We start from the raw sequence: 25,844 nt of genomic DNA, 5'->3' as shown, positions 1-25,844 counted from the left end.
CCCACCTGCCCCGGTAGGTAGGTGAGGAGCCGTGTTGCCCATGGAGGTGTTTCCATATGGGGTCCTGTGTGATGTTTCTGTCTCAGGAAGTGAAACTGGAAAGGGCAGAAACTCTACCATAAAGAGGCCACATTTATTTCTGCCACATTTGTGTAACCTGTCCACCTACACTGTGGTGAACGGGTTTATATTTCTGAAAAAAATGTATTTTATATGAGGCATTAAAAAAAATATTTAGAACCCTCGGCTGCTACATCACAACAATTTTATGGGGTTTGAAGAACCAGGTTTCCATGTTCAGAGACTTTCTGAATGGGTCTGGATGTGATCCAACGATATTAAGAAAGAAGGATGGAGGCACAGTCTCGGAGTCTAGTAGTGGCATGCATGCCTGGGGTGATTTCCTGACTGTAACAGAATGAAACTGAGGGGAGAGAAAGGAAGAAATTATAAGGTTTCAGCATGGCTTTGCTTTGATCTCCTGGGCTTCTTAAAGAAGAACACTTTAGTGTTGCAAAATATATCATCCACACATCATTCCTTGGAAGTAATTTGGGAACTTGGGGAATTATGTCAACTCTGTCACTCACTGAACATTGTTTAGCACAGTGGGTCAGTAATGCTATCCACATACCACATGACAGATTTTGCAGACGTATACAGAACCAGACTCATGACCTCACTCCCCCCACGCATGCTCCTCTCACATGTAAATAGTGTCCTCCAATCCTGCAGTCATCCAAGGTACCAACCTGAGTAATCTTTGACAGCTCATTTAGTTGCTAAATCCAATCAAATTCACGGTAGCAAAAAAGACTCCCACTGACACCAATTTGAATCTACTAACACATGGATTTTACACCTACTTTATGTCATGCCCTCTACTTCTTGCTGATATTAGGAAATAACTTCCCAACTGGTCCCCCCACTTCCAGTCTCTACACAGTCGAGTCACGATTAGTACTTTTACCAGATTCGTCTTTGTAAAGGTTGCTTACATGTCCTCTATATCAACTTGGGCACGTTGCCTAACTTCTCTTGGCTTAAGTTTCCTCACTCTAAAATGATGATAGTGATAATACCCAGGCCACATGCTTACTGTGAGTATTAAATGAGTTAATGTATCTTAAAGGACCGAGAATTTTAAAAGTGTCTTGTGCATAAAAGTGCTCAGTAAATGCAACATAGTAATGAGAATAGTGGTAGCAGTAGCAGTAGTAATTGCAGAGTATTACTCCTGTTGTCCCAAGACTAAAATCTAAAATGGTTAGTCTGTACTCAGTGACTTCTCTGATGATGCCCTGAGGCATTTCCAGGCCTTTCTTCTTTCTTACCTCTTCCCATAGCCTTTCTCCCAGCCAAATACGACAACCTAATGGCTCCTGAACACATCCTTCTTCACTGTATTAGTCAAAAAAGCTTTACTTCTGGCTAGGTTAAGTAGAAAGAGAAATCTATGAAAGAGCCACTAGTATAGTAAGGAAATCCATGAAAAAGAGGAAAATTGAAACTCAGGAATACTAGATAGCTGAGCAGCTTGAGGTCCCTTACCAGTAGGATGCTGGCATTATCCTGACTCATCTGCCAGCCTAGGAGTTCTGTGTCTCAGTTCAAAATTTAGAATACCCAGGTTAGAGAATGTGATTGGCTCAGTGGGGTCAAGTACCAACCCAGCAATTAATAAATTATCCCTGGGAAGTTAGACATCTGTGTATTGGGGTCATCTCCAAAGACAGAGAATCATGTGAACCAGGTGAATACCCAAAAGAATCTCCCACACCATCTTTGTACTTTTGTCCATACTCTCCTCTCTCTTCTTTGCTAATAACCTATCCACTTGGCAAGGCCCGACTCAAGTCCCATTTCTTCTCTGAAGTCCCTTCCAATTTATCCGCCTCCCCCCACCATACTCCATCCCAACTAAAGTTGGCATGTTCTCTTCCATGCTTCTACAGAACCTTGCTTATACTTCCATTTTATCACGTCATGCTTTGCATTTATTTTGTGTTGTGTTTGCGTTGTAGTCATGACAACATGTGTCTTTTCTCCTGCTTAATGATGAGTTCCTAAAGAGCAGAGCATGTTTTGATATTATGGGCATTGTGGTCCCACATTTTACTGAGCACAGTGCCTTATCCATATATAGGGGTACCTGACGCGTGCTATGATGGACAGGAAGGGACATGGTCTTTGAAGCTCAACAGATTTGAAGTGAGGATCTCACATTATCACTTATTAGCAACATAGCATGGAACAAATTATTTAACCCAGAATCCTTGGCTTCTTTGTCTGTAGAAATAAGTAAACCATTGCCTAGTTTAGAGGGTTGTGAGGACCAAACGAATTAACATATCACCCAGCTCAGTGTCTGGCACATAATGGGCACTTAAGACATGTGGTGTTTTCCTCTCCAGTAAATGTTAGATTTCATTTACCTGTAAGAATAAACCAGGTTGGAGAGTATATTGGGTAATTTCCGGGTAAAACTCCCCCAGGTTAAATATTGGAAAACCCTGCCCTATGAGTAATCAGATGATCACAAATGTCATAATTATTCATATCTCTTTAAAATTATCATTTTAACAACATTTCACATTTAAATAATTGTTTAGAGACTTTTAACTGGAGAATAAGAAAATATGACTAGTCATGTTTAAACGAACAATGGAAAAGGACATACTAGAGGACACTTTGAGGTCATAAAAACTTGCATGATATAAAACTTAAATCAGTATCTTTGGGCCTTATGATCCCAGTTATAGAGATTTTGCCAAAAGCATTTCACTGGTATTTTACTAAAACACTCTGTGTTTTCTAAAGGAGATTTAGAGCTAAATAATTTAAAATATTTTTAAAAGAGAAAAAAGAAAAACTGCAAGTGGGTGTAAACGATGAGACCCAGATGTGAAGCTGGGGGATATTATTCCAGACACATCTGGCTGCTCTTTGGCCCCTGTGGTAGTGGTGTCGATGTTTATAGAGTTGCCTTTTCACATGTGACATAGTTAAACTTCAGATGGACAGTCTGGAGACTTCTGTGTTTATCTGGATGTTAGTTTCTTTGAATGCGCTTTGAATCAAAGGCCTTTCTTAATAGGCCTTTGATTCATCCGCTGAGGAGTGTTTTCTAATAAAGAATGATTACTTCCCCTGGTGGCCGCATGCATGTGTGTCGTTGTATGCTTATACCTCCTCTGCACCAAGCAGCAAGCTGTAACTCTCTGCAGCTTTCTTTACTCAAAGCCACAGAGAAGACTTACTGTGAAAGAAAGTCTGTGTTCAAATTAGGGAAATCTTCGCCTAAATATATATATAGCCTAGTAAAAAAAGAAGGAAAAAATTAAATGACCTATGAGAAAAGAGTGATATGATCTGCCATAATCCTGATGCTATTTTTAATGGAACTGCCTTATAATAATCCTAGGTAGGAATGGCATTTTCATGAAATGTACCCTAACTAATAAATATTTCCTATGAGATTTACCTTCAGTTTATTTAGTTAACCCTCAAGACCAGGCGTCCTCGAACTACGGCCCGTGGGCCACATACAGGTGTTTTTGCCCGTTTGTTTTTTTATTTCAAAATAAGATATGTGCAGTGTGCATAGGAATTTGTTCATAGTTTTTTTAAAACTATAGTCTGGCCCTCCAATGGTCTGAGGGACAGTGAACTGGCCCCCTGTTTAAAAAGTTTGAGGACCCCTGCTCAAGACAGAGTTCATGTAGGGTGAGTAGGTATTTCTAACACCTGGCATCACTATGGAGCCCTCCTTGCTATTTTACTGGTTGTGTTTCTTGCATTTAAGCCTTTAATTATTAGCATTGTTTGACAACAAAGGATTAAATCTAAGGCCTTTCTACTGAGCACAAAGTTGCTGAAATAGAAAGAAGTTTATAAAAGTAAAAATTAAAAATAATTCCAACAGATTTTGGCACAATTTTATCATGTGCTAGGAATTACTGGACCCTGGGTTCACTGGTCAATACAAACCTATCCCTACACTCAAAGAGCTTACAGTTTAGTGAAAGACGTAGGTGGGGAAAATACCATAATTCATCTTGGCGAATTCTTTAATTGGGAATGGAGGTACACATAATACTAAGGCAGCCGAGAAAAGGCAAGGAAGGGGGGTGGTTGGTTAGTAAAGATTGTTAGGAGGATATGATGCCTGAGTTGCATCTTGAAGGATGAATTAATGATGTAGACAACACAGAGGAGATATTCCAATGAGAGTGAGTATCAGACTTCTAGGTACAGAGGCTGCAGGGAGAGGGGAGGTTGTAAGAGAACAAGCAGGAAAAGCAAAAAATGACAGATCGTGAAGGATCCGACATGACCCGGGTTTTGCCTTGAAAGTAAAGTGTTTTGCCTAAGTCCCTGAGACGGGACTTAGCCAAATAAGTATTTTGTAAAGTCATCCTGACAAAGGATGGAGAGTGGAGTGGGCGAGGGTAGGGCAGGCAAGCCTGGAAGCAGGAAGCCAGTCAGGAAGCTATTGCCTGCCTCAGTGGAACATCGGAGGAGCCCCAGGTTTTATGTGGAAGTCAGTGAGCTCGTTTTTCCATGTGCTGCATCTGCTGTGTCTATGGACAGCCCTGAGCAACCCCCAGCAAGCCGTCAGAGGTCAGGGTCTGCAACTCAGGGAGAAATTAAACCTGGAGATATAGATTTGAAACTTACCGGCCTATTAAGCTTACTAAAGCCATTGGGATAGATGAGCTCACCAGGGAGGATGTGTAGATGGAGGGGGAAAAAGAGCACAGAAGAACCCTCCTTGGAATATATCCAGTGGAAGTGGGACCTACAGAGACTAAAAAGAGTGGTCAGGAAAGAAAATCAGGAGATAAAGATGTAATGGAAGGCAACACGGGAGAAAGATGGGGGTAGCCCCGAGTGTCAGATAATAATGCAGCGAGTTAAGCAGTGTTTGAAGTTTAGTAGTTATCAGTGACCATGGCAGCCCTTATGGAGGCAGAAACTGGGTTGCAGTGGGTTAGGGCAGTACGTTGATACTAAGTATGCCATAATTTCACAAGAAAGTGCCATTTACACTGTGTAATCTAGCATGTGAATGTAGAAATAAACAAGTTTTCCTGTGTCAGTCATCCCAGCATAATCCATCCTTGTGACCTCTTCCATTTAGTACCCTGAGCTGATGGTTGCTTCCTACAACAACAATGAAGACGCTCCCCATGAACCAGATGGAGTGGCCTTGGTTTGGAACATGAAATTCAAGAAAACCACACCAGAATATGTCTTCCACTGTCAGGTAGGCGTCAGCGTGGTAAAAATAACTTGCATCTCCTGCTAGACCAAATATAGTTCCTGCCATATTGCATCTGTCTTATGTCGAGAGGAAGAACTGAGTTTAAAAATGAAATGGTTGGCAATTTTGGAAAATTCCCCACAGTAACCTAATGTTTTGGGAAAGTGGCAACCCTCCCCAAACAGTTAGGAAGCTTGGTTGGGGACTGTGTGTCATTTTCTTTCTATTTAAAACAGCCCCCACAAGGATGAGTTTAGAAAGACCTCGCACTTGTGAAGAAATCGTGGTATACCACTTCCCCTGCCTAGCAGCAACATAAGCTTGCCCACCCACGTGGACATCCTCAGAGCACAACCATTTCAAGTTTCCTACTCTCTCTGAAATGTAGTTCAGTGGGTTTTGCCAATTTTGAGTGTATGGGCGCCATATTGCTTTACAGATAATAATACTTTTGTAGCTGGTTTGGGGAAAGACTTACCACCAATGTTTCTTAAATTGTTGGGAAATGTAGATGCTGTATCTAGTTTGAAAATGCAGAGATAATTTCAAATAGTTTTGTATATTTTGCTCCTTGGGTCTGCGGACACATGTCTTCTCTTCCACTTGACATGATACAGGCTGAAATTACGCTATACTTGCACACATTCAGCTTTGCTCTGTTGCCATGACTCTCCCTAAATAATAGGCCTCAGCACTGGCCAATACAGCAACCCCCTTATTAATGCCCCTATCCTGTGATTATGCACAGGAAAATGAAAAACAAACAATCCAGCTCAAAGTTTCAGTTCCTCAAATATTACAATTCAGAGGTATTGAGGGGCAGATTACTCTGACTACAAATGCATCATTTGAAGACAGTGGGTAAACCTGTTGATTTTTGGAAGCTTTGTGCCATTTTATATCTAAGAGCCAAGCATCTTTTTGAACTAAAATATGTTTAGACTTTGGAACATTATCAGATAAAATTTGGGGAACAGGAGCTCCTGGAATAAAAGTCCCAGCCTCAACCTGATTGAGTAGCCGCTAACTCTGACCATGTTTTTCTAATTTGCTATCTCAAAAACAACTTAACAAGAAGCCTAGGTCTGCATAGTAAATAACCTTTATTTTCTGAACCTTTGAAATAAGAACGGTTTTTTCTTTAGATTATCAAGTCAGTCTGATATGCTCTTTCTGTAAACATAGAAGCACAAAATTCTAATTTTGTTCAGTTTTAAGAGGTCTGCTGAATTGCCAGGGAAATACTATAAGGATTATGGGATAAGGAGAAGCACATTTTTAAAAAACCATGCCTTTTAAATTATTTTGACATTATATAAAAACTATCTTTGATTTTAAAAACCTAACAAGTAACACATTATTTTAATTAATATACATGTCTATCAAAATTTAAAATTTTTTTAATTCTATTAATTGACACAGTTCTGTGGAATTAACTAGAATTTTTAAATTACCTGTTTTATCACATGACAATAGGCAAATACTAATATTAGTTAGAGAGGGCATTGTTTTTCCTCTTTGGGTTTCTTTGGGATCATTTGCTAAAGATTTTACAAATAAACATTTCATTTTATTTTTAATTTCTCCCTTAAAAGATCCAACATATGTAATTAGAAGAAAATATTAGTAGTATGTTTACACTTTAGAGTTAATCAAGTGACACATACAAAACACCCCAAAGACTCTGAGATTCTTAGTTATCAAATAAAAGCTATTCAATTTAACTACACATAACATATCTAAAGATATCGAAAATCATGATTGTGTTACTCAGATATAAATGATAAGTAGTTCATATCAATGGCCCTTAATATTTATGAAGGATACATTTAGAAAATTTTATGAAAATCATAGTGCTCAGTGTCTGCCCTTAAATGAATTCTCGTGAAGAGCTGTAACTGTAGGAGCTGTAGGGGGCAGAATGTGGGACCAGGTTTGGGAGGATGGAAGGGAGAACACATAGGTCTCTAAGGAGAGAAAAGAGGAGAAGTGAGTGTAGCAAAAGTAATTATGAAGCCATTCCGAGGACCCCCAGTGCATCAGCCAGGGTTGTCTAGAGAAACAGAACCAATAGGAGCTATATATCACATATTCCTAAGATTTTCTAAATGTATTCTTTGTGTGTGTGTCTGTGTATTTAGAGAAAGAGAGATTTATTCTAAAGAATTGGCCCATGCAGTTGTGGGAGCTGGCAAGTCCAAAATCTTTGGGGCAGGTGACAGGCTGGAGTTTCAGACTACAATTGGTGCTGGAGTCTGGAGTCCAGAATCTGCAGGGCAGGGCAGAAAGGCAGAATTTCTGTGTTTCAGACAGATTGGTTCTACTTGGGGGAACTTCAGTCTTTGCTCTTAAGGCCTTCAACTGATTAGATGAGGCCCACCTGCATTATGGAGGGTAATCTACTCAAAGTCTGCTGATTTAAATGTTAATACCTTCACACCAACATCTAGACTAGTATTTGATCAAAATACTGGGTACCATAGCCTAGCCAAGTTGGCACATAAAACTAACCATCACCTCTGGGTGTCACTCCAGAGCAATCTGGGAAACCAATATCTTCCACTATTCCTATGGCCCTACTAATTCCAGACCACTTTGTGCTAATAAGCAAATATACCTAGAGTGAATAACTTTAGAAGGGAAATAATTAGACATCAAAAGCATAGGAACTTTCCTAAGAGGTGAAAAAACATGTTAATCTGAGGGCATGGGGAATGTCTCTGTGACATTGAATCTGTTTAAACAAAATGATTCTAACATGTGCTGAGAATCTACTCTTCACACTCATCGCTCTAAACTCTTAGTGCCCCCGGAGGAAGAACTGACTCAGAGAAGTTAGGAAACAAGTGTGGGTGCTGTGAATGGCGTGGCCAGCTTTGAAGTCAGCTGGCTTTTTACTCTGAAGCCCATATCCTGCCTCAGGCTGCATTAGTAGGGGATGCAGCCTGGTAACACCATTTGGCATTGGAGAGGAGGGATCACATAAAGAAGAAATGGAACAAACTGGGTTCACCACCTTAATGTGGACCATTGCAATCACCTGAGCAACTTTAAGAACTATGGATGCCTGGGTTCCACCCAAAGAGATTCTGAGTTAATTTGTCTAGGATGCAGCCTGGGCAATTTTTTGAAAAACTCCTAGGTAACTTGAATGTGCAGTAAGAGTTATGAACCACTGGAATATAGAGGAAAGTGAAGAAAGGGGATGTTAAGGTGACAAAGCTAATTAACGTCTTTATTTGGAAGTGTGGGACTTTTCTTCTCATCTCCACAATCCCCCTTTTTTTCTTGGTCCAACCTAGAAAGGCATTTCTTGCCTTTATTACTGAGACACTCATCTCCTATCTGGCCCTACTTGAGCAATTTTCTAAACAACTACCCCTGTCCCTCCCACCCTGCCTCTCCCTCCCTTCAACCCCCCAGCTCCACGCACACTCATTTTCTCTAGCTGTTATTGCTGGAATCGGGTTTTGTGGTGGGCAGTCAAGAGGTTCAAAGTTGTTCATCTAGGAATGGGCTCAGGACCGCACTGAATGTGATGTAGGGACAATGCGCCTCACAGAGTGCTGTTCTTTCCCAGGGTAGTGACATGCCCTAACACATTGGTACCCATGAACTTTGGATAAAGGCCAGGTAAATATCACTGGCTCCCAAAAGAAAACAACAGTGCTATAATCTTGAGTATGCCTGACCTGTTGGGAGATGAAATCAGGGGTCCTTGGTCATCTAGGGAAGTCATAGATGAATTAGTGGATGGAGGTTAGGTGAAAGGAAAAAATAATAAAGGCAATTTGGTTACCATGTGCTAAACTGCAATATCTATAGCAATATCCGTCTTTGTCTGTATTTTACATTTTCCCAACACTCTGTCTTCATGATCTCATTGATCCATACAACAGGTAGGTAGAAGAAAGATTATCATTCTCCTCTTCCAGTTGAGAGATTTCACACTTTAAATGTTACCCAGCTAGTGAACAGTAGAGCCCATCCTGGAGCTGAGGCCCCTTCTGCCGCCTGCACCGTGCCATCTCCCAGGCTGTGTTCTACACGGGCAATAGGTGGGCAATATGGAACTTGTAGCAAAGGCTGTGCAGCCCACTCAAGGTGTACAGCCTGCTTCCTATAAGACATTGCTTAGACACATAGTTCTAGATGTGGCTATCTTCACCATCTTCTAACCCTAAAGGAAAATTTAGCTAGTCCACGGAATTAAAATATATATGTGAAAACACCAAACACCAATCTATAACTTTTCTTCTACATCTTTTCTGGTCCTTGCCAGATCATATTTATTACAACTGCTCCTTTCTAGACACTAACTCACTGAAATCAAGTCATTCGAATGTGCATCCACATTCTCCTGTGATGTTCCAATAATTTCAAAATTAGGCAATTAGTTTTCATAGTAAGAAAGAGGATGGGGGAGGGTATAACAAGGGTGCCTCGTGACAATTGTACTTTTATAATTTGGGAATAATTGCATTAGCTATCTATTCTAATTTTTTTGCTGATCTCTGCTGATTATTCATATTTTTTCAAAGTTTATGATTGCAAACAAACCCAAGGGCTCAGAAGAGCGTTGTTTCAGGTTCTAGGAACAATAAATACGCAAGAAACAGACATCAGCTCAGTGTTGTTTTGCAAAGAGGGACAGGCTTCTAGCCTAATCAGAAAAAGATTTTAGTATAAAGGCTCATTTCTCCCTGTTATGACTATCAAGGCCCAAATACTTTCTGCTTTCATGGGCAGTTTCATGTCTTTACTAACCTGAATTTTTAGTGTGGGCTCTGGTCCTGCATTTTCTATTTTCATTTCAATAAACGCTGTCTGTACTTGGAACATATCAGTGGACTCTGCATAGAAATCAGCCGCTCGGCCCCGTCACACAATCTGGCGGCGCTCCTGCCGTCTTCTGTAGTGGTTTCCACACACTGTCATTAGATTATGTGTCTGACCACCCTGCATTGCTTACCCTGGTGTGGTCTTTCTCTTTTAAACCGAATGAATAGAATCAGAAATATATATCTTAGAATTATCTGCATTGAGGTAAGTGGAAAAGCTATGTTTAGAGGCTCAGCCTGGTCAGAGGTTTTTATTTTTACTTTTACTTTTTTTCTGACTTGGTTTCTTTGTTGTTGGCATTCTCTTTTCAAGGATGATCTGACAATGACCTGAAACTGACAGTGACCGGAAACCCTCACTATTTCAGGGGCAAAGCAGAATGTGCAGTGGGGTAATGCGTCAGCTGACCTCATTTGTGCCTGTGTTTAAAACCGTCAGTGAGTTGCCTTTTTTCAGAGATGTGGCTTTACTTCTCATTGAGATTCTGCAAGGTTACAGCTCACGGCCTCTGCCGCCCAGCATTTGGTTCTGCGTGAGGTTCCTGCTAACTGCAGAGAGGGTTCCACCTGCCAGGGGTGATGGTAACCCAGCAGGGAACGTGGGTTGGTGGTTAGGAAAGGGGTAGAAAGCCAGGACTGGCAGCGCCATTCCAAGCTGACCACACCGCCGAGTGACCCTGGGTGTGTCATGGAGGCTTTGTTGTGTTTCCTGATCTCATGAAAAGAAGATTTCCTGCCGTCTCTGGTGGAACTTGTAAGATTTATTTCAACAAACTTGATTTCTTCTCCCAACCCAGATCATGGTCCATAATCCAAATCCTACAAAACAACTGAGGACACAGAAATATAAATTAATTTAAATTAGTTTTCTAAAGTATATAATGGCCAGAGAAGTATCAGAATCTGACTCAAGGATTTTTATGTATTTATTTAAATCAAAGGAAGGGCAACTTTCTTATGGCTCAGCTGATAAAGAGAAAAAGGCATTTTCTAAATTCTTCTCTTGGATGAGTCAAGAAGTGGTTACTATAGGTCAGAATAGAAAAAGGGATTAAAAAAATAGAAAGTTCTTTGATAACTAGTGCTCCGTACTCATTATGAGTTCCTGGGATTCAAAATGAAAGCACATAGTAGGTGCTTTGTCATTGACAAATAAACTCCATGGTCAAGAGCATGCAGATCAACGTAAGAGCCAAACAGTTTTCTAATGTGATGTTCGTACCACAGGACGGGCAAACGCTGAAGAGCAAACCTCAGCCAGTGTTATGTAGATTATGATACACGCTTTGAAGAATAAAGCCATGGAAAATTAAACATCACATATGACATAAAGGTAAAATTAAACTCATATAAAAGATATGACTTCCATGGATTAGACATGAGGAACAGCAGCACAGCATTACTATTTTGTGCCCTTAGGAAGGAGCACACAAGAGTTTAAACGTTTACAATGCAAAATTCTACTTAAAAAAAAAAAAAAAAAAAGAGTTTAAACGTATGTGCTGAAATGCAATGCCAATTGAGTATGACTGGTCTGATGATCAGGGCTTGAGCTAGACACTGATTCTTATTAAATCAAACAGCAGTAACTTCATTTTCTGTTTTGGCCTAAGAAGCTGGAAGCAGAAAACCCGCCTTGCCAGCTTTCATTCTTCATCTGCCCACTCTGGAGTCTTCTCCAAAATGTAACACAAAAAGAAACAGAATTGATCGTTGGGATACATCTAGGGAAATTAGAATGATCAGCTGGATTACAGCAAGGAGATTGTATTCGACATGATTCCTCATCTGAAAACAGCAATGAAGGAGACTCTATACCTCATAGATTATGAGAGTGACTGAGCTATTTGATGCAGAGGATGCCATGAGAACACACCTTTAAACAAAATCTTTTGTTATTTTCTTTGGCCATGTCATATTGCAAGTGATCAAGCTAAAGTTGTACACCATCCCAAACCCAGGACCCTTATTGGCGTTTGCTGTGCCTCATTAATGTGCACGTTCATTGCCCACGCAGAACTCCAGCACTGCAGATTTTATTCAGTCCCCTCAATGCCCTTCCCTGCTGTCCCTATGCCCTGTGCTGCAACCGTCTGAACTGGGCTCTCTCAGTTGTGCTTCATTCCGGAATTACCCCAGGAATGATTGATGCCATGCAGCGAGAGCCACACAGCAAAATGAGCATGTTCTCTGGCCTGTCACTCCCTTCCCCTCCTTACCCACCACCTGCCAGCCAGCCATTCACTAGGTCAGAGAAGTCTTGGTCTTAGGAAAATGGGTGTTCTGAGGGGTTTGAGTGGAATAATGGTGGGGTTCTACTTACCTCTTAGGATTATTGTGAGGCTAGAAGAGATAATATAGGTGTGCTTGTCAGCTCAGGCTTTTATAACAAAATACCATAGACTGGGTAGTTTACAGACAACAGAAATTTATTTCTCACAGTCCTGGAGGCTGAGAAGTCCAAAATCAAGGTGTTGGCTGATTTAGTTTCTGGTGAGATCTCTCTTTCCAGCTTGCAGATGACCACCTTGTTGCTGTGTGCTCACATGGTGGAGGAAGAAAGAGTGAGCTACCTGATGTCTCTTCTTATAAGTACACTAATCTTATCATAATAAGGCCCCACTCTTCCGACCTCATAACCTTCATTGCCTCCTTCTAAACCTATTTCCAAATACAGTCACACTAAAGGTTAGGGCTTCAACATATGAATTTGGGATAGAGAGGGCACAATTCAGTCCATAGTAATCGATGAGCCTGCTTTGAAAAGATAAAAACTATTCTCTTTACGTTTGGTTTTTTTGCTATAACTGCATGATGGTCACATGGGAAGAAGCTTAAACTTTGGTGTTCTTATTTTTCTTGCTTGAATATATTCCTGAAGAGTTTCACGTTAGATTCATTGTTTTACTCATTCATTCATTCAACAAGTATTTCTGGGGTACCCACCATGGCCAGATTGGTTGGAGTTGAGAAGTGCCTGGCCCCTCTCTAAGAGCCCTGCAGGTTGCCCCAATCCCTGCCATGCTTAATTTCCCATCGCCTGCCCAGTTCTCTCTCCTGTTAGTTGCGTAGACCCTGTTCACATTGGTCAGATCTTTATGCGTGTTCTTTATATACAAATGCCTAGTGAAACAGGAACCTCAGACAATTCTAAAGTTTTCTCATCCCAATCAATCATTCAGCCATTTGTTTCCTGATACTGAGGGTTTTTAAAATTGTTTTATTTTTAATTATTACAAGATAATGATATTTTTACTGAGTTCTAGAAAGCAGTTAAGGACCTCGTTCCAGGAGCAGAGTCAGTGGAAGCAAGGGTGGGCTGTGGCATCGCCCCATGGCTATGTTACTACCCACAAAGCGTGGACTAAGGTTATTGCCACCTCCTAGAGGAATACCTGTGCATTGCTTTGGCTTGTTTATATTCTAGAGACAGACCCACCTCTAGACTTCAGACCATCTATTTCTAAAAAATTTGCCCTTCCATTTCCCTCTGCAAACTGGACCAAAAATTTCTGATTTGTGTGTGTCTTTAAGTTGCCTAATATCGTTGGATGAATGGGGATGTTTGAACATACCATGTTATTAATAAATACAGACTCACAGTCCCCCCAATAGTTCCATTGTTATTTTAATTCCTTTCCGTTCCTCTCAGCAAACTTAATTTCTGAAATTACTTGAAAGCATACGTTATTGAAGAGAATTTGTAGAAATATTGATAGAATGATCATCTTTACTACCAGGGGAAGTTTTCTAACCTTTGTTATAACAAATAGTCTATACTTTGCTTTTTGCATGTTTATATCTGATTGCTCATTTTTAAATGCCATGTTCATTATTTACCACAGAAACAAGATGTTCCTTTTCTTAGGTAAAAGATTTAGCTAAGTTGATTTTAAACTGTACTCTCCTCAAAAATAAGTTTGAGTTTATACCTTATACGCCACAAATCATTGTTGACATAATCGTTTTATAACTTTATCTTTTTTTGTTCTCTAAAGGCAGTGTGTTTTCTCCTTTTGACTTTTTAAAAAACTATTTCCAGCACCTATATATAATAAGGTATGTTATTTAACACTGCTTCTTTGCTTCTTCAATAACTTTGTCTGGTATTATGTTGAGTGGTTGAAATTAAATTTGAGCATTTCTTATATACAAGAAAAACCTGTATTTCTTTAAAATAACTTTATTATAAATATGTTCTCCTGAAAAGCCAAGAGACCAGGAGCAAAAACTGTACACAAGTGCCCATACTCATATAAATGCATATGCACACACACCCCCAAGACTCAAATCCTAGTCAAAAGCTATATTTCACAAAAGAGAATTATAGTAATGTTGATGGTTTGCCAAAACCTCAAGCAGTGACAAAATCCACAGAGTGTCCTGAAAGGGATGCCTTTGCAAAACCATGCCTCTCCAGATGGTTTAGATTAGAGATGTCTAAAAACACATGGCAGCATTAGTTTGGTTTAGAATTCATAGTTAATTCAGTAGATAAAATAATGCAAATTTGAAACCGTATCCTGTGTATCAGAAAAATCATCAAATCTTATGATTGCTCTTAGGGGAGGTTGGTATGTGATGTGTTGATTTTTAAATGATCTAATTGAAATAATAAAATTAACCAAGAAGGAGTAAAAAAAAAAAAAAGAAAAGGATTAAAGTATAAGTAAAAACTTTCTTCTCTGCAGAATATTTATTCCTCTAAGCTGTCATATCCAATCAATTTGCATGGGATCCGACAGCCAATTGTCATTTCCTGAGATATACTATGTAAAGAGGTTGTATTACAGAGACAGCATGAAAAAAATGCAAAAAATAATTCTGGCGCACGATGCCAAGAGAAGCTAAAATATCCTTAAAGACCAGCATCCCCTCACCTTGCTAATAGTAGGAGATAAGGAGCTTATGCACAAGTTTTTCCTTTTAGCTTATTCAGCTCTTTCTCCTGTATACTTTCTAAAAGAGAGGGTTCTCAGTCTACATTTTAGTAAATTATGTTTCCTTCTGTGTGATTTTTAACCTTGGTTGGGGCTCTGTGTGAACAGTGATGTCACTCATTGTGTCCTCCGGTACAAGCTGTATAGCAGTGACCCCAGGACCCCAGATGGCTTCATCACTAAAAGCTCAGTTCCCACTGTCCCTTTCCTTGTGTCTAAAATCAACAGTATCCCACCCCCTGATCCCACAGCTGGACAGCCAGCAAACAACTCCTAGAAAAGGACTTCTGTATGGGAACAGCATTAATTTAATGATGTATATTATGCTGTGTGCTACCAGCAGCACAAATAAAAGCATTGGGCTGATATGTTAAAATTGCCACTAGAAGAATGTTCACTCAAGGACTCAAAGCCTTTCAGAAAATCAGCACAGGGAAAATAGGGGACAAAGATTCTATACAAAAGTAGAATCAGAAGTTTTCAAACAGCCGTTGCTGGGCTTGAAGGGCTTGGCTCTCAAAGTGGCACAGCATCTAGTTCCCCCTGAAAGTAACACATTGGGAGCATTTTCCAAGCATAAAAACTAGAACTGTGGCATTTAATGGCTAAAGGAGCTCTTCAGTCACAGCAAATGTGTTTCTGAGGCAGCAAGGACACAGTCACATACAAAGAAAAATATGGGGGAGGGTGGGGAGACCCCTTTGCACAGAATTTGTGTGGGTTCATGAGTATTTCTATTACAGATTTAATTTTTTTTTAGCAACAGAGACATTTTCTTAGCCAATCTTTACTATGGATCAATTGTTCTGCACACATGTCCACACAATATGTGTAACTGGAGATATATTTTATTTTTTCATCTTCTAATCATTTTTTAAAATAAATGAGAATGAATGATGACTTGGCAGGGAAAGATACAATCATTTGAGAGAATTCAGGCATTTCATCAAAGGCGTAATGAGACCGTGTCAACCTGTTACCATTGAAATTGTTGAAAAGACTTCACTTTTGGAGAAAATGCTCAGAAGAGGCACAACCCCACCTGTGCTTCCTTCCCACCTTCACAGCCATACTTCTAATCATGACCTCTACCTGTTTTGTGGCATTTCCTCTAACACATTTGGTGAAATTTGTGAGGGCTTGGCTAATTTTCAGAACAGGATTTCACTGGATTGTCCCTTCCATATATTAAAAGCTGCTGAGACAGGCTTAACATAAATTTCCTGCCTTTAGAACATTACAATGTGTTCACCCCTTTATAAGAGGCCAAGTTCTGTAAAACATCACAAATTTAGACAACATGGAGAGAGAAGGCCAATTCTCAAACCAGATATGGTTCACTAAAGGGCCTCATGATAATTAAATGATTTTTTTAAAAAAGTAAATAATCACACTTTTCAAACTATCTTTTGTATAAATAGGAATTTTCATTATATCAGGTCCTCTGATAGGATATCTGCTGATTTGGAATGTTGTTTCAGAAATGAGGTATAACACCAAGACCATGTAATGACTTAAACTTGAAATTAAATTAGGGGCCTGCCTGCTTTAATAAGCAGCTAAGAATGTTTTGTTCTTTGTATATGATATCTCATGACTGCTGCCACCCTGATTTGATCATTACACATCGTATGCATGTATCAAAATCTCACATGTACCCCAAAAATATGTTCAGCTATGACATTTCAATAAAAATACAAAAACAAAAACATAAAATGCTTGCAGGACTTAGAAACTATTTATTCCCCACACTGTTCCTTTACTTTGCAAGTACTCTTTTTCATAGACAGCAGCGTTAAGGGAAAACAGTCACCATTTATTATTCTGTAATAATTTCATAGCTATTAATAGGTAGTACTTATGTTCCAGGAATAATATCAAAGTAAATGGGCAAGGGGCTCTGTGAGCTTCTCAGACCTATATTATTCATAAAAAAACTATATTTAAATGTTTCTCTCAAAAACCCTTATAGATTTTTTAATGTTGTCCATGATATTTATAATGAGGGATCCAAGAATATTGAATCTTGCCTATCAATGGAATGAATTCAAGCCATAAATATATTGCATTACTGTTTCCCCCTCCCCCAAAAAACTCTTCCAAAGCAAGGAAAAATATAAATGGGCAAGTACATAATATAGTTCCTGCATTCTATTATACATAGTTCCTAACAAAAACGTTTGTTTACTATATGTGTGACTAGTTCATATCAATAATGTTTGGGTACAAAATTCTGAGACAGCAAAGAGCTGCGAACTGTGACACATCGGGAAGAATGAAAGTGCAGAAATAGGGCATGGCTTTTCATTGTCACCTACAGAACACTTTGCCATTGCCTTAGGTTAGTGGCAGATCGACGCAAAGAAAAACACTGTAAGCCTCTGTACAACATTTTTTAAAGAGGACCAGTGGATTTTTACTGTCTAATTCACATGTATCAAGGTAAGAAAGATGAAGCCTTGAAAAACAGGCAATATCAGTTGAAGCAAAGTCTGGTGTAAATGCCAAGACCTATATTAGAATTTACATATGCCCAAAGCCTGATTGCTTGCAGCCGGAATTCTCTGAGCCTAAGAGGCCACACTCCATTTCTCTAGGTTAGCTAGGTCAGTACCACCTGTGTTCTAACAGTGAAGTCCGAGCTGCTCAGATCGTATACACTCAGGCTGCTGCTGTATTTATTATTCCACTAGGGAATGCTCTGCCCTTGAAGGCTGATCCGACCAGGGTGGGATCGCAGGCAGCAGGTATGCCATGAACAACAAACCCATATTCCTAACATATGTTTAATTTGAGTAACTCTCCTCCTTTCAAATACCTCTTGATTCTAAATCCACATCCTGATTTGCCCACTCTTGTTACCATTTGCTGCTGCCTGTTCTGAATTAATCCTTTGAGGTGGTCATTCCCCGGAAAGAGAAAAGGAAAATGAGAAGAGAGATGCAAAGTTGGGCATGTGAATGAAAGAGAATAGGAGAGAGCAGAGGGAAGGGGGTCATTAGCTAGAGTCTGCTTTCATGAGCTAGATTTTCTTTGAGCTGTGTAAGAAGGGAGAGGTAGAAGAAGAGAAATACAAGGAAAAGGCACGAGAAAGGTTATCCTTTAAATATCCCTACTGAAGAATAAAAATCATTTTTTTGCAATCGAGCTCAATTTACAGATTATTTTGATTCTCTGTCGTACTTCATCTCAAAGAATTGATATAATCTAAAAAGTGGTTAAAATTATTAAAATAGTTTCCGTAGTAGAAAATTAAATGATTTTACTAACTGTCAAAGTCAGTGTTTAAACTGCGATAATTTGAATTATATTTCATATAGCGATCATGTCACTGGGATGTCTAAACATTCTTTGGAAAAGTAATAATCCCTGATTCTGATTTCTTATCAACAGACAACTGACTAAAGGTTAGGAATATTGGCCAATAATTGCTAATTGCTGTTATTTGTAAAACCTAAAGAGAAGGCTGGCTTTCATGAGAAGTTTTGGATTTTAATATATTCTCCATCTTGGAACAATTAAGTCTTTAGGAGACTTTCTGCATTTTTCTTAAGTATATTTTCTGTTCAGAAGACAATGAACCTGCTTCAAATATTTGATTTAAAATATCTTTGAAAGTGAAATAGCAATATTTTATGCTATTAAATATGTTATAAAATAGCAAAATATCATATTGCTTCATATCACCAGATTCATTTTCCCTGTATCTATCTATCAGGCAATCAAATGCCACACCAGATTTGTTTTTAAATGATGTCACATTCACAGTATAAAACATATTTCTCTAGTTCTCACCCCATCTGCAACTTAGGCCCTCTGAGGTCTTCCAATTCTCCCATTTTTCTTTTTATGGGAGGTTGCAAATGTGTTGATGAAGAAGGTTCTAATGACTGCCTGTGGAGCTAAAGGCAGCTTGCAGGGACTCCCGTGCCCACGCCCGATGGCCTTGCCCTCTGCCCTGCCCCCGCCAGCATCAGAGAGCTGGCCCTCGCTGGCTCCAGAGCAAGCTTCACTCCTATATACTGGTTTCCACTGCCACAGCGCCACTGTCACTACGGATGCTCTGAAGGCCTGAGCAGCCTAGCGACTTCTAGAACAGAAGCAAGTAGGGTCGGGGCATATTCCACGAAGATGAGGACAGATTCTCTCCCCCAACTTGTGTATTGTGTCAAGGAAGCTTAAACACCGCAAGCTGATAACTCCACTTGTGCGTAATAAATACAGTCTTTTATATTTTACCAGTAGCACCCTCATGCAAATAATGCTCTGCAGACCTGTCCCACTGGCCTGCTATTCATGCCTTCCGAATTGTGAACACTGCTTAGGCTCAAACCTGACTACCTGCTCAATTGTATTTCAAGTTTGAGCTGTGATGATCTTTATACTTCAACACCGGGGCAGACTACATTTTGTCCAAAACAATTCAACAGTTATTTATTGCACCTAGCACTGCGCTACGTACTGAGGCCACGATGATAAATACAGCCTTGTTCCCTGCCTTTGAGGAATCTAGCCCCCCCACCCCCCCAACTAGGTCAAAAACAAGAATGAGTAATATGAGGTAAAATGCACTGTATGAAACAGGAATAATTAGTGCGTGCTTTACCCAGAACACCCCCAACGACCACAGCGTCACCTGACTGAAGGTTGACAGTGGCATGGAGACGGGGGTGGCTGGGTTGGTCTGTGGAAAGAGCCTTTGGAAGTCTGAGCTAGCTTCCATTAGCAGGGAGGCGACCTCACAGGAAGAATACCTACCTCCTACCTCCACATCCTGCAAATGGTTTGGGGATGGGTGGTGAACCACAGGTATTCCTAAGGCTGGTTCCTATTAGGCAGGGAAAACTAGAAGCCTCTTTTTTCCTCATCCTCACTGTGGAATGAAACCAATAAAGTCAGTTGCTATTTAGACAAGCGAGTGAGCGCTGTTCGTTTGGGAGATACTGTTCCTGGAGAGGAAGGCTTGACCAGTAGAAGCCACTGAAGGGCTCTCTGGGTCAGAGAGGGAGCCCAGTGAGAGGGTGCTTCAAGTAATGCAAAAGTCAGTGGCAACTCTGTGAATGTCATTAAGTTAAATCTACCTAATCAAAATCATAAGGAAAACCTTAGCTTTGCATATGTATTTTTGTTATGCGACAAATAAAACATGTAGCTCAAACTCCGGCACGATGTCTGTCGACACGAGGCTGAATATCGGTAGAGGAAAAATGCCTAAAAGAAGTTTGCATTGCCAGATGCTTCGCATCATGCAGTCAAAATGTTTTGAATGTGTTTTAAAATACTCTTCCAGATGTGTGACAACTTGTAGCTAGCTGTAGCCCTTGTCTATATTTTAGGAGAGGAGTGGAAAACTGAGTTAGTTATTCAAATTATACAGGAAAATGGAATTCTTATTGCCTTCTTAGTCTAATTGCCTTGGGAAAAAGTAGTTTAATTTTTTCTTTTTTTCTTTTTTTGGCCTTCCTACCAACTTCAACACTGTATTTGACCGACAAATATAGACACAGTAGAACTTTCCACAGTACCTTGTATTTGCCACAGGAAAGTGATTATTGCCATCAAGTTCTCTTTTTTGACTCTGGAAGTAGTCTAGTTATTCAGAATTAAACTTTATTTTATGATTATTTCCCCTACTTCTTGATATTAAACATCATTAATTCTATATATACATAAATTTTCCCAGTTTCTTTTCATATTAAGGCTAATGTTCATGAACATGGAATTAAATAAGACAGAAAAAAGTAAAATACAGTTGAGTAGTTTTTGTCCTTGAATTAGGTTTTCTCATAGAAATTCACATTCTTCAGGGAGATTTCTGTGCTGTGTTAAACCCATTGGAAGACATTTACATGAGCACACAGGAGGTACTAAATATTCAATGACCTGTTAGAACTGCAGGAAAAATTGCTCAGAATTTGCACTGTGCCTGTTTTGCAGTTCTTTCCTATAGGCCACACAGAGATATTCTATTTATACTGAAGTTCATCAGTAAGTAACTTTGTGGACTTTGTCATTAATATGACATTAATATGACATCATTGCTAATTTTAAAAGAAGGCCTGGCGTAGCAAATTCTAAAGTGGTGTCATGTGCAACTCTAGTCCAGGGGTGGGGAACCTGTGGCCTTAAGTCCACATGTGGCCTTTTAGGTCCTTCTGTTATATTTTACCAGTAGCACCCTCATGCAAATAATGCTCTGCAGACCTGTCCCACTGGCCTGCTATTCATGCCTTCCGAATTCATGCCTTTTGACTAAATCCAAATTTTACAGGACAAATTCTTTTATTTTTATTAATACATTTTTGTTTGTCCTTTATATTTTAATTTTATTTTAAAAATGAATGTATTTAAAATAACAAAGAATAAAATGAATTTCAGTGACATAATCTTCCCAGATTGACCAGCACAATTAGAACATAAGTAAGCCATAAGGGCTAAAGTGATGGTTGAGGCCGGGCGCTGTGGCTCACGCCTGTAATCCTAGCTCTTTGGGAGGCCGAGGCGGGTGGATCGTTGGAGCTCAGAAGTTCAAGACCAGCCTGAGCAAGAGCCGAGACCCCGTCTCTACTAAAAATAAAAAAAAATAAAAAAAAAACGTTAATTGGCCAACTGAAAATGGAAAAAAAAAAAAATAAAGGAATAAAAAAAAAAATTTAAAAAAAAAAAAAATAAAGTGATGGTTGCTACACTCATCATTTAGTTCTAACTTCCCCTGTCTGACTGACACCGCTACCCCATGAAGCTGGTTGGTGAGAGAGTTTATGAGGGTCAAGTATGCCAGCTTTTGAGCACTGTGTTTCTGTTCCAAGTGGAATTTGTGAACAATTGCCCAGCTCAACAGTATTTTTTTAATTCTGTCTGCTTAACAGTCCATTGTGTCAAAGAAGACCAAGAGAACGCTGAAGGAAGAAAATATATTTTTTAATGAGGATTGGGAATTGCAGTATTACCTTGTTTCTGCTAAAGATAGGATGATTTGCTTGCTTTGTGATACTGCAATATCAACATTAAGGAAATTCAATGCTCATCAGCAATATAACACTCATAAGGACCACAGATATTTTAAATTAGAGGCAAAGGCATGAGAGGTTGTATTGCAGGAATTAAAAGTAGAAAAGAAAAAGCAAAGACAATTCTTTTAAGCAGCAGTAAGATCTGGAAATAATGCCACTGAAGTAACTTACAAAGTAGCTTATATACTCGGTGGGGAATAAAGAGAAGCAATTCAATGATGTAGAAATTGTGAAAGAATGCAGTGTCAGTGTTGAAGTTGTAGGATGCTTAGATCCCAGTAACACTTCAAGGTACAAACAACTGCCTCTTTCAAGAACCATAACTGATCGGTGGCATGAATTAGCTTTCAACTTAACAGAACAACTTCATGCAATACTTAAAAGCAAAGTATGTATTATTCCATCACCTTAGATGAATCAACTGATACTACTGACTTGGTGCAGGTTTTATACTTACTGGGGTCATGACAGAAGATTTTCTTTGCTCTGAAGAGTTACTCACTTTGGGCACTTTTGTGAACAGAACACAAGGAATAGACATCTTCAACAACTTTCAAGATATATGTTGTGAAGTTGGACCGACTTTGGTAAATTTAGTGAGTGTACAAATGGTGTACCTTTCATGACAGGAAAACATGAAGGGTTTGTGCACAGATAAAAAAAATGTATTAAGAGATCCAGATGCTCCCATTTCTTTTCCTTATATCTTGCATCAGCAAAATCTCTGTACTAAAGCTATTATTTTAAGTGATGCTTTGCAACAAGTTATAAGTATTGTTAACTATATTCATGCAAAGGCATGGTCAGTTTCGTAACATGCTACAGTTGAACAATGAGGTATTCAATGTGGGTTTACCATATCATTCTAAAGTGTGTTGGCTATCACAGGGACAGGTGTTAGCCAAAATTTTATCTCTGACAGAACAGATAGTTAAATTTTATAAAGAACAGAATCCGCAATGTGAATTATTGAAAGAAGATTTCTATAGGAATGCAGCATTTCTGCGTGATATCATGTCAAATCAAAACGACTTGAATATTTCTTTGCAAGGTAAAACTAAGTCTATATATGATATGTGACAAAAAAATCCAAGCATTTAAAAAAAACCTCTCTTTTTCAAAACACTTCATCTTCAAAAGGAAATTTCAGATGAACATTTTCCCACTTAGCAAAGGTCACTTATGAGCAGGATGACATACGTGAATCATTTGAATAATACACAGCTGTTATAGACCTATTAATTGGAGAATACAATGAAAAGTTCGCTGACTTTTGAGAATCGTGATCTCACACTCAAATTAGCATTTCAGCCTCACCTACTTGGTATCACCAAGGCATCTAAAGAAATACAGATGGAATTGATTGAGCTCTCAGTAGATATTTTAAAGTCATTTTCTGACGCTAAGAAAGATCCGATTGAAATATGGAAAAAATGCAGTAGAATACCCACACCTTTGGCAACATGCCCGAAAAATGCTTTCTTGCTTTTCAACCATTTATTGCTGTGAATCTACATTCTCCTACCTAACCCAAATCATGATGCCCTTAGGGTCACAAATAACTGATACTCATCTAAAGAATCAACTGAAACTGGATTTCTGTGCTGCAACCAAATACTCAAATGCTATCCAACAAAAAGCAGACACAACAAAGTCATTGAAAAGTTAGTTAACTTTAAAATTAACAAATAGTTTTTATTTTTTGAAATTATTAAGTACATAGCAGTTAGATTTTTACAGAATAATATACATTTTTAAGAGTATCTAATGGAAGTTTTTTGAATGCAGCCTTATTTGATTAAAGCTAGATTAATGTGGCCTTCCAACATGAAAAGCTTCCCCACCCCTGGTCTAGTTATCAAGATGTATCTCTTGATGTATCTCTTGTATGTCAACTTAGGTACAGTGCTCAATTAATTTCCAATTATTCCTAATTATTTTTTGACACAATTATATGTATGATACATTGGTAGAACTGGAATTGGGCAAATACAATAGGTTGTCATCTGTTTTTAAATGCCAGTTAAGGTAAAAGACAGGTTTCCTGAAATTGTTTTGATAGAGAACTGGTTGAAGTTTGCCCAAGTGACACAGACTAACAGGCATAAAATGTCAACTGCTTCAAAGCGACTGAAAAACTTAAAAATTAAAATATCCTCCTTTAGGTTGCCTGCTGAAATCATCTTGAAACTTTATCTGCATTGGTGGGAGGAGGGTTGGGTGGAAGTGGGAGGTGCATTATTGTTTTTCTTGTTAATGCCATTAGGACAAATTGGAAAAAGTTTTGACAGAAGGCGTATGGATTTTGATTGATGTGATGGTTAGTAGTACCTCTAGTGAGATAGCAGATTGGTGAACATGCAAGGGTTGGTAGGATTTATTTTGGAGGGAGTAGGTACATGACTCAGAAGTTGTTAATAATGGCAGTTGGGGGCTTTCGCTGGTAGGATTCCAATATGCTCTGTGCATCTCCACTCCTGACTGAAGATTACCATCCTCTCTTTTTTATTGGCTGATCTGTTTGAAATGGTAATGGGAGAAACGAGTTTAGTATGGGATGGGATAGAAGGGAAGTATAAAGGAGTTTAAATCTCTATTCTGGCTAGATCTTCATCCCTGTGACAGTGAGCAATTCAGTTAACCTGGTTAGGAAAATCTGTCACAACAGATTATATTCTATCAGGTGAAAGAAAAGAACCAGAGTGCATTTGTTAAGCCAAAACATAGGGTCAGCTTGAATGAGCATGAAAGGTGTGCATCTTGGGAGGTATCAGAAGTGTATATAGTATATGTGTGACCATGACCTTGGGTAGGCATTAGCAGAGCATACAAGCGATCATGAGAATTCACGGAGTATACATATAATTTTTAGTGTTGAATTTATCATTTTCTCGAAACATTTATGAGTTTATCAAATATTTATTGAACATGGTGAAAGAGAGAATAATGGCCACCCAAATATGTTCTCATCCTTATACCAGGAACCTGTGAATGTTACTTCACAAGGCAAAAGGGACTTTGCAAGTAGGATTAAAGTAAGGATCTTGAGATGGAGAGATTATCCTGGATTATCTGGGTGGACCTGGTGTAATCACCAGGGTCCTTATAAGTGATAGAAGGAGTCAAGAGATTCAGGCTCAGAGAAGACGTAACGATGGAAGAAACAGAGTCAAAGGGGTGTGGTGTGAGTAACACTCCACCAGCACTTGCTGACTTTGAGGATAGAAGGTGGCCATGAGCCAAGAAATGAGGGTGGCTTGTAGAAGCTGGAAAGAAGGCAAAGAAATTGATTCTCCCCTTGAGGCTCTAAGAAGGAAAGCAGCACTGTCTACCTCTGAAGTTTAGTCCTTCTCACCTCCAGAACTCTAACATAATAAATTTGCTTTGTTGTAAGCTCCTAAGCATGTGGTAATTTGTTAATACTAGCGCCCACTAGTTCTCAGGAACTGTCCTAGACACAAAGAATAACACAGAGATGAGAGAGGCCCATCTCTGCTCTTGTAGAGCTTACAAATTCAATGTGCCCATTTTATTTTGCCCATGAAGAAATTAAATTTATTAAATTTTAATTTAATTAAATTAAATTAAAATTAAGCCCAATAGAATTAACATGATTGTCACACGGAAAATCAGTCTTGATTACCAGTTCAGGGGTCTTTCCACCACATCTGTATCCTGAGAATAGAAAGAAGGAAAAAAAAAACCAATCACATCCTCCCCCTCCCCCAAAACTTTTATGTGTTGCCCTTAGGGCTGCTGTCCTCTGACCATAGCAAGAAACAAA

At 39.1% G+C, this 25,844-nt stretch overlaps 1 protein-coding gene across 4 annotated transcripts in view; it reads left to right on the top strand.

Annotated features, from left to right (window-relative positions):
- DYNC1I1 (dynein cytoplasmic 1 intermediate chain 1) overlaps window positions 1–25,844 on the top strand; it is a 299,135-nt gene that overhangs the window by 187,521 nt on the left and 85,770 nt on the right. For all 4 annotated transcript variants that reach the window (XM_012757075.2, XM_012757068.2, XM_012757076.2 and 1 more), the window contains one exon: window positions 5,144–5,269. In XM_012757075.2, coding sequence (XP_012612529.1) covers window positions 5,144–5,269 — 126 coding nt within the window. The remainder of the gene's footprint in view (window positions 1–5,143; window positions 5,270–25,844) is intronic.

The sequence above is a fragment of the Microcebus murinus genome, chromosome 9 (genome assembly GCF_040939455.1).
Source record: "Microcebus murinus isolate Inina chromosome 9, M.murinus_Inina_mat1.0, whole genome shotgun sequence".
Classification (NCBI taxonomy): Eukaryota; Metazoa; Chordata; class Mammalia; order Primates; family Cheirogaleidae; genus Microcebus; species Microcebus murinus.
The sequence above is the reverse complement of the archived record's forward strand: the minus strand, read 5'-3'. Positions and strand labels throughout refer to the sequence as shown.